The sequence below is a fragment of the Loxodonta africana genome, chromosome 8 (assembly GCF_030014295.1).
Source record: "Loxodonta africana isolate mLoxAfr1 chromosome 8, mLoxAfr1.hap2, whole genome shotgun sequence".
Lineage (NCBI taxonomy): Eukaryota > Metazoa > Chordata > Mammalia > Proboscidea > Elephantidae > Loxodonta > Loxodonta africana.
In genome coordinates, this window is record NC_087349.1 from 107,129,479 (window position 1) to 107,143,809 (window position 14,331).

Sequence of the window (14,331 nt, forward strand, 5' to 3'; positions counted from 1 at the left end):
ACAGTCTTCTTAGGTTAACATTGTACCACTTAACAAAGAAAACATAAAATCCTTGCAACAGTATAGTTCCATTACCTTTTCCATAGTCACAAGCTGTGCTGTGACCCTACGACAATCTCTGTCCATAAGTTCTCAATTCAAGGGGGATATCCTGGAAAACTCTAAACACTGCTATGTGGATAGACAACTACATACTCAGCCAAACATCAAAGGACATAAGGGTTCAGTGTGTAAGGCTTCATAAGGTTTCAGCTCAGAGGTTAGATTAAATAGTGTTTAGGTTATGACGATCCCTTTTTTCTAGATAATAGCCTAGGTTTTCCAAATATGTGCTTATGGTTTCTGTCCCTGTGTCTAGGCAAAATATCGGAGCCTGTTAATAGCGGTTTCACAGGGCTATTTATATGCTGGGTATAAAGTAAAAAAACAAACAAAAAAACCTTTCAAAGCCCACAGGTCTATGCATTGTATTTCCTCTCTTATCCCAACAATGGAACATGAATGGTACCTGAGGAAAGACTGTAACTGAGGAGCAGCTTTGCATCATAACCACTTTCCCAAAGCAAACTTAAAAAAACAAAAACCCGTATCCGTCCAGTCCATTCCGACTCATAGCAACCCTGTAGGACAGGGTAGAACTACCCCATACAGTTTCCAAGGAACGCCTGGTGGTTTCGAACTACCGACCTTCTGGCTAGCAGCTGTAGCTCTCAACCAGTATGCCATCAAAGTTTCCAAACTAAAACTAGAGTATACCAAATGATAGCCTCAATTCCAGCGCTATTCACTATGTTTGATACAGGCAGAAGGGCACGTCTGGGGAGTGCGGGGAATATTTCGAGTCAGAAAAAAAAAAAAAAGTAGGTCGGTCATAATATCTTCATATTGTCTGTAACTCTGTTTTTGAGCAACAAAATTATATACAAACAAAAAGTATATACAGTCAGAACACCAAGGATTAATAGAAGCAAACAAACTTAAAAGAGAAATCAGTCATCTCATGAAACGGTATTTAACAGAGATTTACCTAGCTAGCCTCTAGTCAGGGGGCTCGGGCTGGTGGCGTGCACGTGCGCTAGCCGGATAACAAAAAAAGACCACCCCACACTAAACTGCAGAAATCTGAGTCCTCACCAAAACGCCCGTCACCACGCCCCCAAGGGCACGTCTTCCGGGAATCACGTAGGGGGCACACACGTCGCGCTGCGCCTGCGCACTGAGATCTCCCTGTAACAGGCCAATAGACCGAGGGGTGGGCGGGCTGTAGGCCGGAGACCCGGCATCCGGTTCCGGTGGGCTTCTCTTGGTCCTCTGCTGTGCTACGTGTCTTTGGCGTCGTAAGTGGCGGAGAGGCAGGTGAGGGTCTTCTTGCTGGTGGGCGTGGGACGGGACGGGCCGGGGTAGCAGGCCCTTTGTGATTGGCGAAGGTAGCGGGAGCGAGCGAGCGGCAGGTCTGTACGGAGGGCTTTCGCGACGCGGACGGTGAGAGGGGTCGCCTCGCTCAGAGCTCAGACCAGGGTCCGGCCTGTCCACAAAACTCCCGTCCGGCCTGCTAAGGACCCAGAGACCCAGGGCTGCGGCTTCCCGAGGTCCCGAGGGAGAGGACTTAGAGTCCTGGCTCAGGGTCTGGGTTTCTCGCTGCTTATGCTTTGCCGGCTCCCACTCTCCCTTTCTCAAGAGCTTCCAGTGTCTTGTCTGCTGTAGTCGAGATGGTTGCCTGTCGCCGGGGTCACGTCGGGATTGGCTCGGGGGTGTGTGTGGAGTCCTGTCTTGGAAGAGCTATAGTAGCCCTGCCATTAGTACTGCTTCCATGGTGTGAAGTAGGGGGATTGGACCTGATTCCAGATCAAGAGATCATAGTGGGTGATTGGAGTCCCTTTTCTGACTTTGTGCGTTTTTCTGGAGAAAGGGCCTTTAGCTTTCGTCGTGACATCTGTGATTACTAAAAGTTTAAGCCCGCTGAATTGGAAGCACAAAGTGAAATATAGGTAGTTCCTCATTAACACGTATTCTAGTTAGTAAAACTGTCTTTTTTTTTTTTTTTTGTACATTTTACCATTAGTAATACGTGTTAATGCAGTGTAAAAATGTGTTTGTAAGTTTATACGTAACAAAATGGAGGGCAGCCACACAATACTGGGAATCATGGCCTAGCCAAGTTGACACACAAATTTGGGGAACGCAGTTCAATCCCTGAAACCCTCACTCTAGGTTCTTGCAGCATCATGGTTGGCATTCAGTGCACGAGCCACTGGTTTCTCAGGAGTTTATAATAAAATACAGAAAATATTTGTTGGATACCAATATGGTCTTACGCAGGCAAGGCAGGAGGACTTCAGAGTGAGAAGGAATGAATAGACCGTCACTTGCTTAACCTTTTCATATGGAGATGAAGAGTATGTGGTCCTTTTATATAGTGATAGGTCCAGCCAATCAATGATGATAACACTAAAAAAACCTGAGGTTTTCTAATTGTCTTTGATATGATGCTTTGCTGGACTATACAAGAGCAGTGTCAGTTTAGGCTTGGAGTCTGCGTTTTTGTTTTGTTTTATAAGATGAAGTTGACCCATATCAGGCATGAATTCATGGCTGGTCTCATTTACATCTTGTTACAACTAACTGAGCATATCCTTGCTATACAATAAATAACAGGAAGTATTTATTATTTATTTCCCATTCTCTGTTTTTGTTTTTTTTAACAGTCAATCATGGATCAGGTGATGCAGTTTGTTGAACCAAGTCGGCAGTTTGTGAAGGACTCAATTCGGCTGGTTAAGAGATGCACCAAACCTGATAGAAAAGGTAATAGCTTTAAAATGAGAGAAAAAGTAAAATCTTTACATTTTCCAAGTCTTTTGATTAATTAACATCTTCCCAATTAATAACCTGTCCTACTTTTCAACATTTTTATTGATTTAAATTTTATACACTCTTTGTCATCTAAATTTTTGTTTTATGTATTTTCATATGGTTTAAGAATATTTATTACAGGTTTATTTTCTCTGTTACATTTGGCTTAGTTGTATTTTATATTACTTTATAGTGTTTTAGGCCCTTTCACATTTTCATTCCGGAAATTTTTTGGAGTCCTCCCTGCTCTGTCCTCTTGCCCCCTCAAATGAACAAAACCTTAATTTGAAACCAACGGCATTGTTATCGCCAACCTACAAAGTTTGTTTTGTTACTATTCATGTGTTAAAAGGTGTACCAGAATTTGTCTACTTTGATTCATTCATTGAGTGCTGCCTGAGTTGGAAACTGAGAATATCGTAGAAAATAAAGATATTCCTGCTCTCATGGAGCTTAGAGTCTAGTAGGGAACAAATAACTGCAGTCAGATTTTTTATTTTCTGCTGTGGTAGGTATTTTGAAAGAGAAGTGGAAGGAGCTTTGAGAGCACACAGGAGGAGGACTAATCAGCTCTGGATGTAAGGGAAGCTTCTCTGGAAGTAACATTAGACTGAGTCATTACCAGGGTCTGAAACAGTTCTGTAAAATTGTGCTTGGTCCAATTTGATTTTTCAGGCCTTATTTTTGGCTTTGTCATACGATTGAAGACACTGAACCCGTTGTTTGTAATGTACCAAAAAGTCATGTTTTGGGGCTTTTATAATCAATACCTATAGCAATGCTATATTATAAACTTTAAAAAAATGTATTTCTTCCACGATTCTCATTTGTTTTTTTGATATTCTGGTTATTTGGTAAGAAGATCAAACATCTTACTGCTTGTTGTTGGATTCACTAGCATGGGCATGCACTTTATTTGTGTTTAAATATCAACGAAATAGAGAAACTTTAAAAACCTGTCAAGTAATTGGCTAGTAATACTTAATTTTTGTTTTCTTTAAAATTACATACCTACTCATCAGGAAAAATCACACCATTAAGTTTACTTATTGTCACTGATAGCACAAAAAATAATGTGAATTTTGTGTTTTTAAATGCAGAATTTCAGAAGATTGCCATGGCAACAGCAATAGGATTTGCTATAATGGGATTCATTGGCTTCTTTGTGAAATTGATCCATATCCCTATTAATAACATCATTGTGTAAGTAAACTTTATGAAATAGACTATCTAGGATGGAATGAAAATTAAGCCATGTGGGTTGAAAGTTAGCCTCCTATCTTGTTAATGCACGGATATCTCCCTCGACTTTTTCATACTATTAGATTTTACTAACATTTGCTGGGTACTTGATAATTCAAAGTGCCTTTCCATCTTATACGGTCTTTACAGCAATTCTATGAGATAGTCTCTATTTTCTTTAATAAAATTTAAGAGAGTCAAGTGAATTAAAGGTACTCAATAAATGACAAAGCAAAATGTTTAAGGACAAAATCAATATTCAAGTCCAAGTCTTTTTTATGCTCTGTCCTAATTTGTTGATTTTTAAGATGCAGAGGAGATGCTCCGCATCTAAGAGTCACTATAGTGATAAAGAGTTCAAACCCTGAACCAGGTTTCCTGGGTTCAAGTCCTCTTTCTTGTTACTTAATATCTGTCATGTTGTCATTTTGTGCCATCAAGTTGATTTCAACTCATACCGACCCTGTAGGACAGAGTAGAACTGCCCAATAGGATTTCCTAGGCTGTAATCTTGACGGGAGCAGATTGCCAGGTCTTGTCTGTCATGAGCTGTTGGGTGGGTTCGAACTGCCAACCTTCAGTTTGTAGCCGAGCACGTAGCTTCTCTGCCCAGTTTATGCAAGAGGGATAATATTTCCTACTTGGGCTAGAGTAAAGATTAATAATTTAACTTATGTAAGGTCCTAAAACACAATTTGGGTGAGCACTTAAATGGAAGCTGTTGTTTTTATCGAGCCATTGATACTAATGGGAGCATCATACTAACCTTTAGGTGTATTGGAGAGGGGGAGGAAAGACTGAGAAACACTGGTATCACTTTACTTATTTCCAAATGTTTTAGTTTTGTAAATTCATTTCAAGTCATTAGGAAACCTTTTGGTAATGAGCAATTACAGTAGTCAGCTCAATTTAGTGTAAGAATTTAGTATGAATTTCAATACTAGCTCTATGATCTTGTGTTATTTATATAATCTCTGAGCCTCATCTACCATTTGGAAGTAGTAATACCTATTAGAAGTCCCTGGGTGGTGCAAATGGTTTGCAGTCAACTACTAACTTAAAGGTTGGTTTGAACCCACCTAGTGGTGTCATGGAAAAAAGCCTGGTGATCTGTTTTGTAAGGATTACAGCCAAGAATACTCTATGGAGCAGTTCTACTCTGTAAAACATGGGGTTGCCATGAATTGGAATGAACTCAATGGCAGCAGGTGTTTTTATTTAAATACGTATTATTTTATGGAGTAGTGAGGTTTGAAGCAGTTACTTAAAAATGCTTTGTCAACTATGAATGATATAAATGCTAGGTATTTATTACTGATACTGGTAGAGGTTATCTTTTAAATGACAAGTAACTGAATGTATATTGCCAGATGGATTTCCTAAGTAGGTCATCATAGTTATTAAACAAAAGTGTCACAGGGGACATTTTAGAATCAGAGTTAGATCTGAAGGGAGCCTAATCTCAAATCTCTTAGTTCTGAATTGCGTTTTATATTACTAGTGAGAAATGCCAACTTTGGAACATTGGAACTGTGGAGTGAATAGTGAAATAGAATTAGAAAACGTGGCACTCAGTGTGTCCTTGGGCTACAGTTGCCTAATTAGTACAGTAAAACCTGCAAAAGCCAGAACCTATATAAGGCTGAAACCCGTTAGAGAAGGAAAACTCATATTTTCCACCAGTAAGAATGCTACAGAAAGGTAGTAAGACTGTGCTCTGTCAAAGGCAGAAAACTTGCAGTCCCGGAAAAACAAGGCAGTCCATTGAGCTCCGGCTCTCACAAGTTCACTGGTAAAAAGAGGTGGACTAGACGGCTGCTAACCAAAGGGTCAGCAGTTCGAATCTGCCAGGAGCTCCTTGGAAACTCTGTGGGGCAGTTCTACCCTGTCCTATAGGGTCGCTATGAGTCGGAATTGACTCGGCCCTGGGTTTGGTTTGGTTTGGTTTTGGCTTTAGAGTCTACCAAGTGCCTTCTATTTCATGCAGCGCAGTGCTTCTGCTGTTCTTGCATTTCATTACATTGTGAGGTAGGTTTAATTGGTAGGATGATGTTTCTTTAAATTGATATGAAACCTGTTTCTTGTGATAATCACCTCTCATTGTTTTTAATTTTACCCTCTGGAACGGATATAGCCCCCCCCCTTCCTTTTTTTTTTGGTGAACGATCACCTTTTAAAGTTTTTCCCAGTCTTCCTTTAATACTATTTTCATCTCTCTTCTCTCTTGCCGGGCATCACTATCTGCCTTGACTCTCGTGTCTTTTTCACTAGATGATGAGTTCTGAGGCAGATCTTTTCCATTACTTATGTATATCCTAGAGAACCTACCCCGGTGCCTTCTTGCACCAGTTAGAAGCGCTAGATAAGTGCTTGTTTAATTGGATGCCTTCAGTGTCTTTACCTTTTGCTAATGGTGATGGTGGTAATAGCTAACATTTACTGAGCACTTACTGTGTGCTAGTGTGAGTGTTCCTGCTTTGTGTGTTTAATTCTTACAACTCTGTGAGGTTAGAATTATAATGTCCATTTCATAGATGAAGAAATTGAGGCTTAGCGAGACTAAGCTACGTAGTCACGCCACATGGCCACGAAATGATAGAGCAGCATATTCTTAATGGGCTCATTTTGAGAACACTCCCCATTCTGAGTCAATTTTTTCACTTCATGCTTCAGTTTGCATTGCATTAGCTCTCTTAAAATCCAGTATCTAGAACCAAATGTCTGCTGTAGATAGGCCCCTGCCAGCAACTAAAATCCTGAGACAGTTTCTCAAAAGTACCTGCTAAATTAAATCTCCTTTAGCCTGGGCTTAAACAGTTGGAGTGATTTATTTTTAGCCTAAGAGTGGAACTTTATTCTTGTTCAATTCTTTATTCACATCTTTATTCCTAGATTCCCTTATTATGGAGACCTTTTGAATTTTTAATCTAACATACTGTTATTTTTCTTAGTTTCGTAGAACATATTTTGTATCATTTTCTAAATATTGCTTTAAAGTATTGTTTGGGACAAGGTACACTTAGCATAACTTTTTGAACTGAGATCCATTAGTTGAGTGGTTCCTGACAGATTTTTCAAGACAAGGATTAAGAATTTGTTTTTTCTTAATTCTGCTTTCCAACTTATCTTTTGCAAGATTGTTCAGATGTGACCTGTTGGAAATTGTTTCTAGTTACAGAATTGTTCCAGTGTTTAAGAAGTTAAGCATCTATCTTAAGATGTTTTTTACCTTAAAGTGAAGGCTGAATAAAACATTTTGGAGAAAAGCTATCGAAAACTAAGCATTTTCATGATAAGCCATGACAGTTGTAAAAGAAATCTTCCCCCCCCCCGCAAGTTAAAGAGCATAAATCACTGTTTAAAGCACTTCGAGATGATAGCAAGCAAATATAGCCACACACTTCACCTTTACTAGGTTGTATTATTATCATAAGAAGGCCTGGTGGTGTGGTGGTTAAGCGCTTAGCTGCTAACTGAAAGGTTGGCAGCTAAACCCACCTGCTACTCCTCGAGGGAAAGATGTGGCAGTCTGCTTCCATAAAGATTTACAGCCTTGGAAACCCTATGGGGCAGTTCTGCTGTGTCCTATAGGGTCTCTGTGAGTTGGAATTGACTTGATGGCAGTGGGTTTTTTGGCACTATTGTCACGTTTTGTTCCTTATGATGAATTTTTTTCTTTTGTGTAATTATAGCAATCAAAATTAATGTCCACAGGGTTGTAATTTTAAGGAGTTAGGCAGTTCTGGGTGTTATAGCAATACAATTTAATATAATAAACATTTAAAATACTGAGCATTAAAATATGTGGTGATATTTTATATTTTTCATCTAATGAAATTAGTCTTGTTTATATAACACTACAGCATTAAAATTTATATCTGAATATACAGTTTTACTGTTTATGCTTTTCATATCTAGAAGTTTTTCTGTAGAAAAGGTGATTGTTGTTTTTATTATGGTTAAATCAAGCTTTTGAGTGATTATGATAAGATGTAGTAATTGAGAACCATTACGCTAGTCTGCAGTCTTTATTTTCAACTGTCTAGTTGACTATGGAGCCCTGGTGATGCAGTGAATATGGCTGTTAACCACAAGGTTGGTGGTTCGAATCTACTAGCCTCTCTTTGGAAACCTTATGGGGCAATTCTGCTCTGTCCTGTAGGGTTGCTATGAGCCAGAATCAACTTGATGGCAGTGGGTTTGGTTTGGTGTTGACTATACATTAAATTGAAAATTTTTTCAACTGACCATAAACTTGTTGTCACTGAATCACTTCCAACTCAAAGCAACCTTATAGGACAGAGTAGAACTGACCCACAGGGTTTCCAAGGCTGGGATCTTTATGGAAACATACTGTCCCATCTTTCTCCGGTGAAGTGGTTAGTAGGTTTAGACCACTGACCTTTTGGTTATCAGCTGAGTGCTTAAGCACTGCACCACCAGGGCTCCTGTCAGCTAACCATGCTACCATGCATTTTGTATTTTTTTGGTCCTGTTTAGAAAGATACTATGATAGATATTAAACATTTCCAAAATGGGCATTCTGAATTTTAAGATACACAGCCTCACGTCTGCAGTCTTGAGTTCCAAGATTCCAAAGTTCACTGTGCCCCCTCAAATATGCTATTTTGGGTTAAAGTTGGGTGTGGTTCTCAAATAACTGGCTTTGGTTTTTTAAAATTATAGCAGACTGTATTTCAAATAATAATTATTATAATCTTATGTACACTCAGAATTGATCAGATATCTTTCTTTTACAGTGGTGGCTGAATACCTTTTTGCAAGAGTCTGTTTTTCATCTTGGGGATTGGTGAACAAGTGAGAGTTTGAGGAGCTCATGGAATAAAAATTTGCCTGTGTATTTTGTTTTTCTTCTATTTTTTTCTTCCAAGATGTTTTCTATTTCTAAATTAAAATAATTTCAAAATAAAAGACTTCTCTTTTTTCCATTACAAATATTTATCAAATTAAAAAAAATTATTGAGGTGAGAGTCACATTAATCAAATCTTAATGATAGAAAATGATGGATTCTTCTTTTCTTTCTGGAATTTTGGTTTCCAGGAGAAATTAAAGGGCGTGGTGGTGTGAACAAACTAACGGTACTTTCTGAGTGCTCCTCTGTTAGGTGAAGTTTTCCTTATGGTCCAAGAGTAGGGCAAGTAAAGGATGGTAAAGATAGTGAACTCGTGTAAGAATTGAGGGTACAATGTGCATAAGCACTTACTATATAAACAGGTAATTAAGAAAGTTCTTAATGGAAGTTGAGGTGCTACTCGGAATTGCTTCCTGAGAATCGTGGTTAAAACTTCATATGAGAGGTCTGTGTCTTGATAGATTAGCCACCCTGCTGTGAACACTGGAATTCTGGATCTTGTAAAGAATCCACTGGTAACCGAATCTGAAATGAAAAAGTGCTTAACTTCTTGCCCCTTTGAAAAAGTGATAATTTAAAAGTGATAAAAGTTTATTCCTGTTTTGAAAAAAAGTTGTCTTCGTTTATTCATTCGTTGTTGAGTTATTGTATTTCCAATTCTAATATTAAACTTGATGAGCAGCAAGTATTTGGGTAAATGTCCTCCGGTTCTTAGTGAATGAGGTAGGCAAGTGTCTAAGTAGTACGTTTGGGCAGTAGTTCTCCATTTTCAGGTGCTTATGGTTCAGAGAACAGTCTATTTTCATAGCGATAGTAACATATTTTCTGCCTGCTTTTGAAATGCTGACAGTGTTTAAGTCTTGAATGAATTGGTGTCTTCAAGGAAATAAAAATGCAATGACAGGTGGGCCAGCTCTGTAGTTATAGAGACTGTATAGCTGTATTTTATAATTGATATTTGGCTTCTTAAAGGATATATGGAAACCCTGGTGGCATAGAGGTTAAGAGCTACAGCTGCTAACCAAAGGGTCAGCAGTTCGAATCTGCCAGGCGCTCCTTGGAAACTCTATGGGGCAGTTCTACTCTGTCCTATAGGGTCGCTATGAGTCGGAATCGACTAGACGGCACTGGGTTTGGCTTTTTGGTAAAGGATATATATATATTGTGTGTATCTCATATGATATATATGGGTATATACACACATAAACACATGCACATCCACATATATATGTGTTGTGTAGAATTTTGTCTTAGAAAATTAAAGTGAGAGACTCAGGTTTATCATGCATAAACTCATTTAGTTGATTACAAGATAGTCATAGCAAGGCACATAAGTAAGACCTGAACATTCATTTAGAACCAGAGAATCAGAATTAACTACAATTACAATGTTAAATGGCTAGAGTCCCAACCTTTAGACTTCAGGCTTTCACCTTTAATGAGAGGTCTTGGAAGGAAGGCTTAATCACGGCTCAAACATGGTGGAAGTCCCTCAAAGCTAGAGTCTGCGGTGCTGGGCAGAGACAGAGTAAGAGACTAGAGAAAGATCTTTCTCTCTGCCTTTTCTCAGTGAGTGAGCAGGAATTCAGGGTTTATATGTGAAATTCTCACCTTGGCCTCATAATAAGGGATGGTATGACATCAAAGAATAGTATGTTAGGTCTTTTCTCCAGAGTTAGAGGTTACCTGAATGTCACATTTTTTTTCTTCAAGGTTAGAGATTAGGGAGGTAGTTTAGATTTATGTCTGAAGGATAGTATACAAAGATTAAACATGTCTTTGTTACAGCATGTCAGGTCAAAGTCAACTTAAAGGTTGTTTATATTCTTTATGTACTTCACATGCTTCTATGTTTTCGTTATCAAACCAGAAATTTTCTGAACTTTCTAATGACTTAACAGGTTTCTAATGGGTTGTTAATATTAGAGAACCTCACAAAGATAGAAATATTTCTGTTTTTAAGTTCGTGTTATGAGTGCTTATGCATATGTACTTAGAAAATATCACAGTGATTTACACCTTACGGGATTTGAGATCATTGTAGAAACTTACAGAACAGTCCACTCCTTGATCTCAAAGCACATTTTAAGTTTCAAAATCAACACAGTCTTTAAAGCAAGTTTTGACAGAAATATCCCCCATAAAATTGGTATGATTAGTAACAAAGTTATTTTACATAGTGTCAAATCCAATTCCCAAGATTCCAAAAGCTTATTAAACTCATGTAACCATCCAAATTTCCCTGATAATTCTTTGTGTCTGAAGGATAGTTTACAAAGATTAAACATGTCTTTATAACAGCACGTCAGGTCAAAGTCAACTTAAAGGTTGTTTATATTCTTCACATACTTCACATGCTTCTGTGTTTTCATTATTTAACCAAAAAGCTTATTAAACTCATTTTTAAGCATCCTAACAAATTTCCCTGGTAATTCTTTCTCCAGGTAAAGATCATTTTATTACACTTACAGGGGTCTAAGCCCTGGTAGCATGTTCTAAGGCATGTACAGATGCCATAAATGCTGCATTTAAATTAGTCATTACTACTGGAAATCTGTCCTTTATTCATCTTTTGGATCATGGATTGTATCTGCTTCATTTCCTGCTTCAAATGGTTGCTCACCTGGCCATATTTATCCAAGGTTGCTTTTATATCAATCAGAAATATTTAGTTTGGTTAGATGACAGATTTCCATGAATAATTCTTATTCTTTTGTCCTCTGTGGATTGGGAATAGCATATTTTGTCTCCAGTAGTGATACTTAGAGAATGTAATGCAACCTTGCAGGGAAAATTTTGCATTAGTTTCATCTTTCAATAAGTTAGACTAAATGATAAGCATGGTCTAAAAGTCCAGTTTCCCAAATTATAGACAACCGTTTGTTAAGGCAGAAGCTCTGGTGCTGCAGTGGGTAAGTGCTCGGCTGCTAGCTGAAAGGTCAGGAGTTCAAACCCACCATCCACTCTGCAAGAGAAAGATGTAGCAGTATGCTTCGGTAAAGATGAAAGCCTTGGAAACCCTACGAGACAGTTCTACTCTGTCCTATAGGGTCGCTGTGAATTGGAATTGACTTGATGGCAGACAGGTTCACGGGGTTTGTTTAGGCGTTGTGGCCGCAATCATAGGGACTTGAACATCTGGGACATTAATGTTGTTAGGAGGTAACCCAGTATCATGGTTCCATTCTGATGATTGATCAGGTGGGACATATATGCCTTCTGTGTACAGAGGAGCTTTTTCAGCTCTAAACACCCGTTCTCCCTTTTGAAACTGAGGCATCACCACGGCGTGGTAACTTGATTTCACAACTCTTGTCTTTTAGAACTAAGATTACAATTTATCATGCTTCTGTGAATATTACATCAATTTAGACTTAGTTGGGTTGACTGCTATAGCTGGGCTCCAATATCTACTTCTTATCAGTGGTGGATATGTAAGACAGTTTGTCTTAAATTATTACACATCACAGTTGAATTTATAGGATACCACATTGTGTCTTAATTTATAGTTTTTCAAGTTGTTTAATCACCTGATTATTCGTTCCTTCCCAATAGCTTTGCCTAAGATGTCCCTGGCGTGATTTGTTCTAGCCTTGTATTCATCGTTATCAATTATTTAAGAAATATTTGTGATTGTGTGCCTAAATGTGACAGCTGCCATAGCATGAAAATTAAAATTCCTTTATTGTTTTTGAATATCTTTTAGTCTACCTGTCCAATCATTAATCCAAAATTGTGATAATAAAATTTTTATCAGGCCTCCTATGAGTCTGCCTAAAATTCGCAGGGCTTTCTGAGTTTTAAGGAGTTTCTTACTGACATAGCATCTAAAGGTAGATCATAAGGTTCAGTAGAATGTTCAGAGCAAGTAGGTGCTCTTCTCTTTGCCAAGACATAGAACTGATTCAAAGCTAAAGAATAAGATATGATAGTCTTAGTTATCTAGTACTGCTATAACAGAAATACCACAGGTGGATGTCTTTAACAAATTTCTTCTCTCACAGTTGAAGAGGCTAGAAGTCTGAATTCAGGGAACCAGCTCTGGGGGAAGGGTTTCTTTGTCAGCTCTGGGGGAAGGTCCTTGCCACCAGTCTTCCCAAGGTCGAGGAGCTTCTGAGCACAGGGACCCTGGATCCAAAGGACATGCCTCACTCCAGACTCTTGGTGATAATGAGATCCCTCTCCTCTCTGCTCACTTCTCTTTTATATCTCAAAAGGTATTGACTCAAAATATAACCTAATCCCATAGATTGTGTCCTGCCTCATTAACATAACTGCCTCTAATCTTGCATTATTGGCGTCATAGAGGTTAAAATTTACAGCATGTAGAGTAATTACATCAGATCACAAAATGAAGGACAACCACACAATACTGGGAATCAGCCTAGCCAAGTCGACACACATTTTTGGGGGACACAATTTGGTCCATAACATTCCACTGTCACCCCCAAAAATTCATTCTCTGCCACACGTAAAACATGTTGACCCCATCATATCATCCCCTAAGTCTTAAATCAACTCCAAGTTCAAATACCATTCTGGGGCAAAGTTCCTCTTCATCTGTGAAATCTAGAATACAAGTAAGTTATCTGCTTCCAAAGTACAATAGTGGAACAGGAACAAGGTAGACATTTCCATTACAAATGGGAGAGATTGGAGGGAAAGAAGAGACAAGGGATATCAAGCGGAGTCTAACCTCCCCCCCGCCCCCCGCCACCAAGAACAATTTACAGTAGCTATCAAGGTTTTTTTTTTTTTTTTTGGAAATAATCCTCTATTCTCTGAGACCATTTAGGCAATGGCCCTGTGCTCCAGACTCTGGGTGTTGGCCACACTCTGGATTCTGGGTGGGGGCTCCTTGGCCCTGGGCTTCAGCTCCACCTTCCAAGCCCACTGGAACGGCAACTCTGCTCCCTTGGCTTTGGGTGAACCTATTCTCCTAGTCCATCTGAGTGGCAACTCCATCCCCTCTGCCATGGTGGGCCCTGTTCTTTCTGCCCGTTGTGCATGGCAGCCCCATCCCTCAGCTTTGGGCAGCGGATCCAGCCCCATACACCTGGCACTCGTGAATGGCAGTGCCACACTCTGAAACTGAGTTGGTGAAGATCCGACTCTTTGAAACCTACGAGGCTGTGGTCACACCCTTTGAGATCCAGCAGGCTGTAGTTCCACCCTTTTAAGACCCCAGAGATCATGGCCCTACCCTTCCAAACTGAGGTAGCTCTGCTTCCTGTGCTCCTTGTCTCTTCAGCTTCTGCTTCCTTGGCCCCTTGGCCTCTTGGGCCTCTTGGGCTGGCCTGGCCTCTGCACTGCTCAGACAAGTGTTACAAATCTCTGTAGCTCTATTGTTAAGTGCCTGGGA

At 39.3% G+C, this 14,331-nt stretch overlaps 1 protein-coding gene across 1 annotated transcript; it reads left to right on the forward strand.

Annotated features, from left to right (window-relative positions):
* The first annotated feature begins 1,244 nt into the window (after positions 1–1,244).
* SEC61G (SEC61 translocon subunit gamma) lies at positions 1,245–9,027 on the forward strand. The gene is made up of 4 exons (XM_003406884.4): positions 1,245–1,356; positions 2,706–2,805; positions 3,954–4,056; positions 8,856–9,027. The coding sequence occupies exons 2-4, from the start codon at positions 2,712–2,714 to the stop codon at positions 8,863–8,865; spliced, it is 207 nt and encodes a 68-aa protein (XP_003406932.2). The 5' UTR covers positions 1,245–1,356; positions 2,706–2,711; the 3' UTR covers positions 8,866–9,027.
* The last annotated feature ends 5,304 nt before the right edge of the window (positions 9,028–14,331 follow it).

Coding starts and splice junctions, on each gene's coding strand:
- SEC61G (XM_003406884.4), top strand. CDS start 2,712: ATGGATCAGGTGATGCAGTTTGTTGAACCAAGTCGGCAGTTTGTGAAG. Junction 2,806..3,953: donor CACCAAACCTGATAGAAAAG/GTAATAGCTTTA, acceptor TTTTAAATGCAG/AATTTCAGAAGATTGCCATG.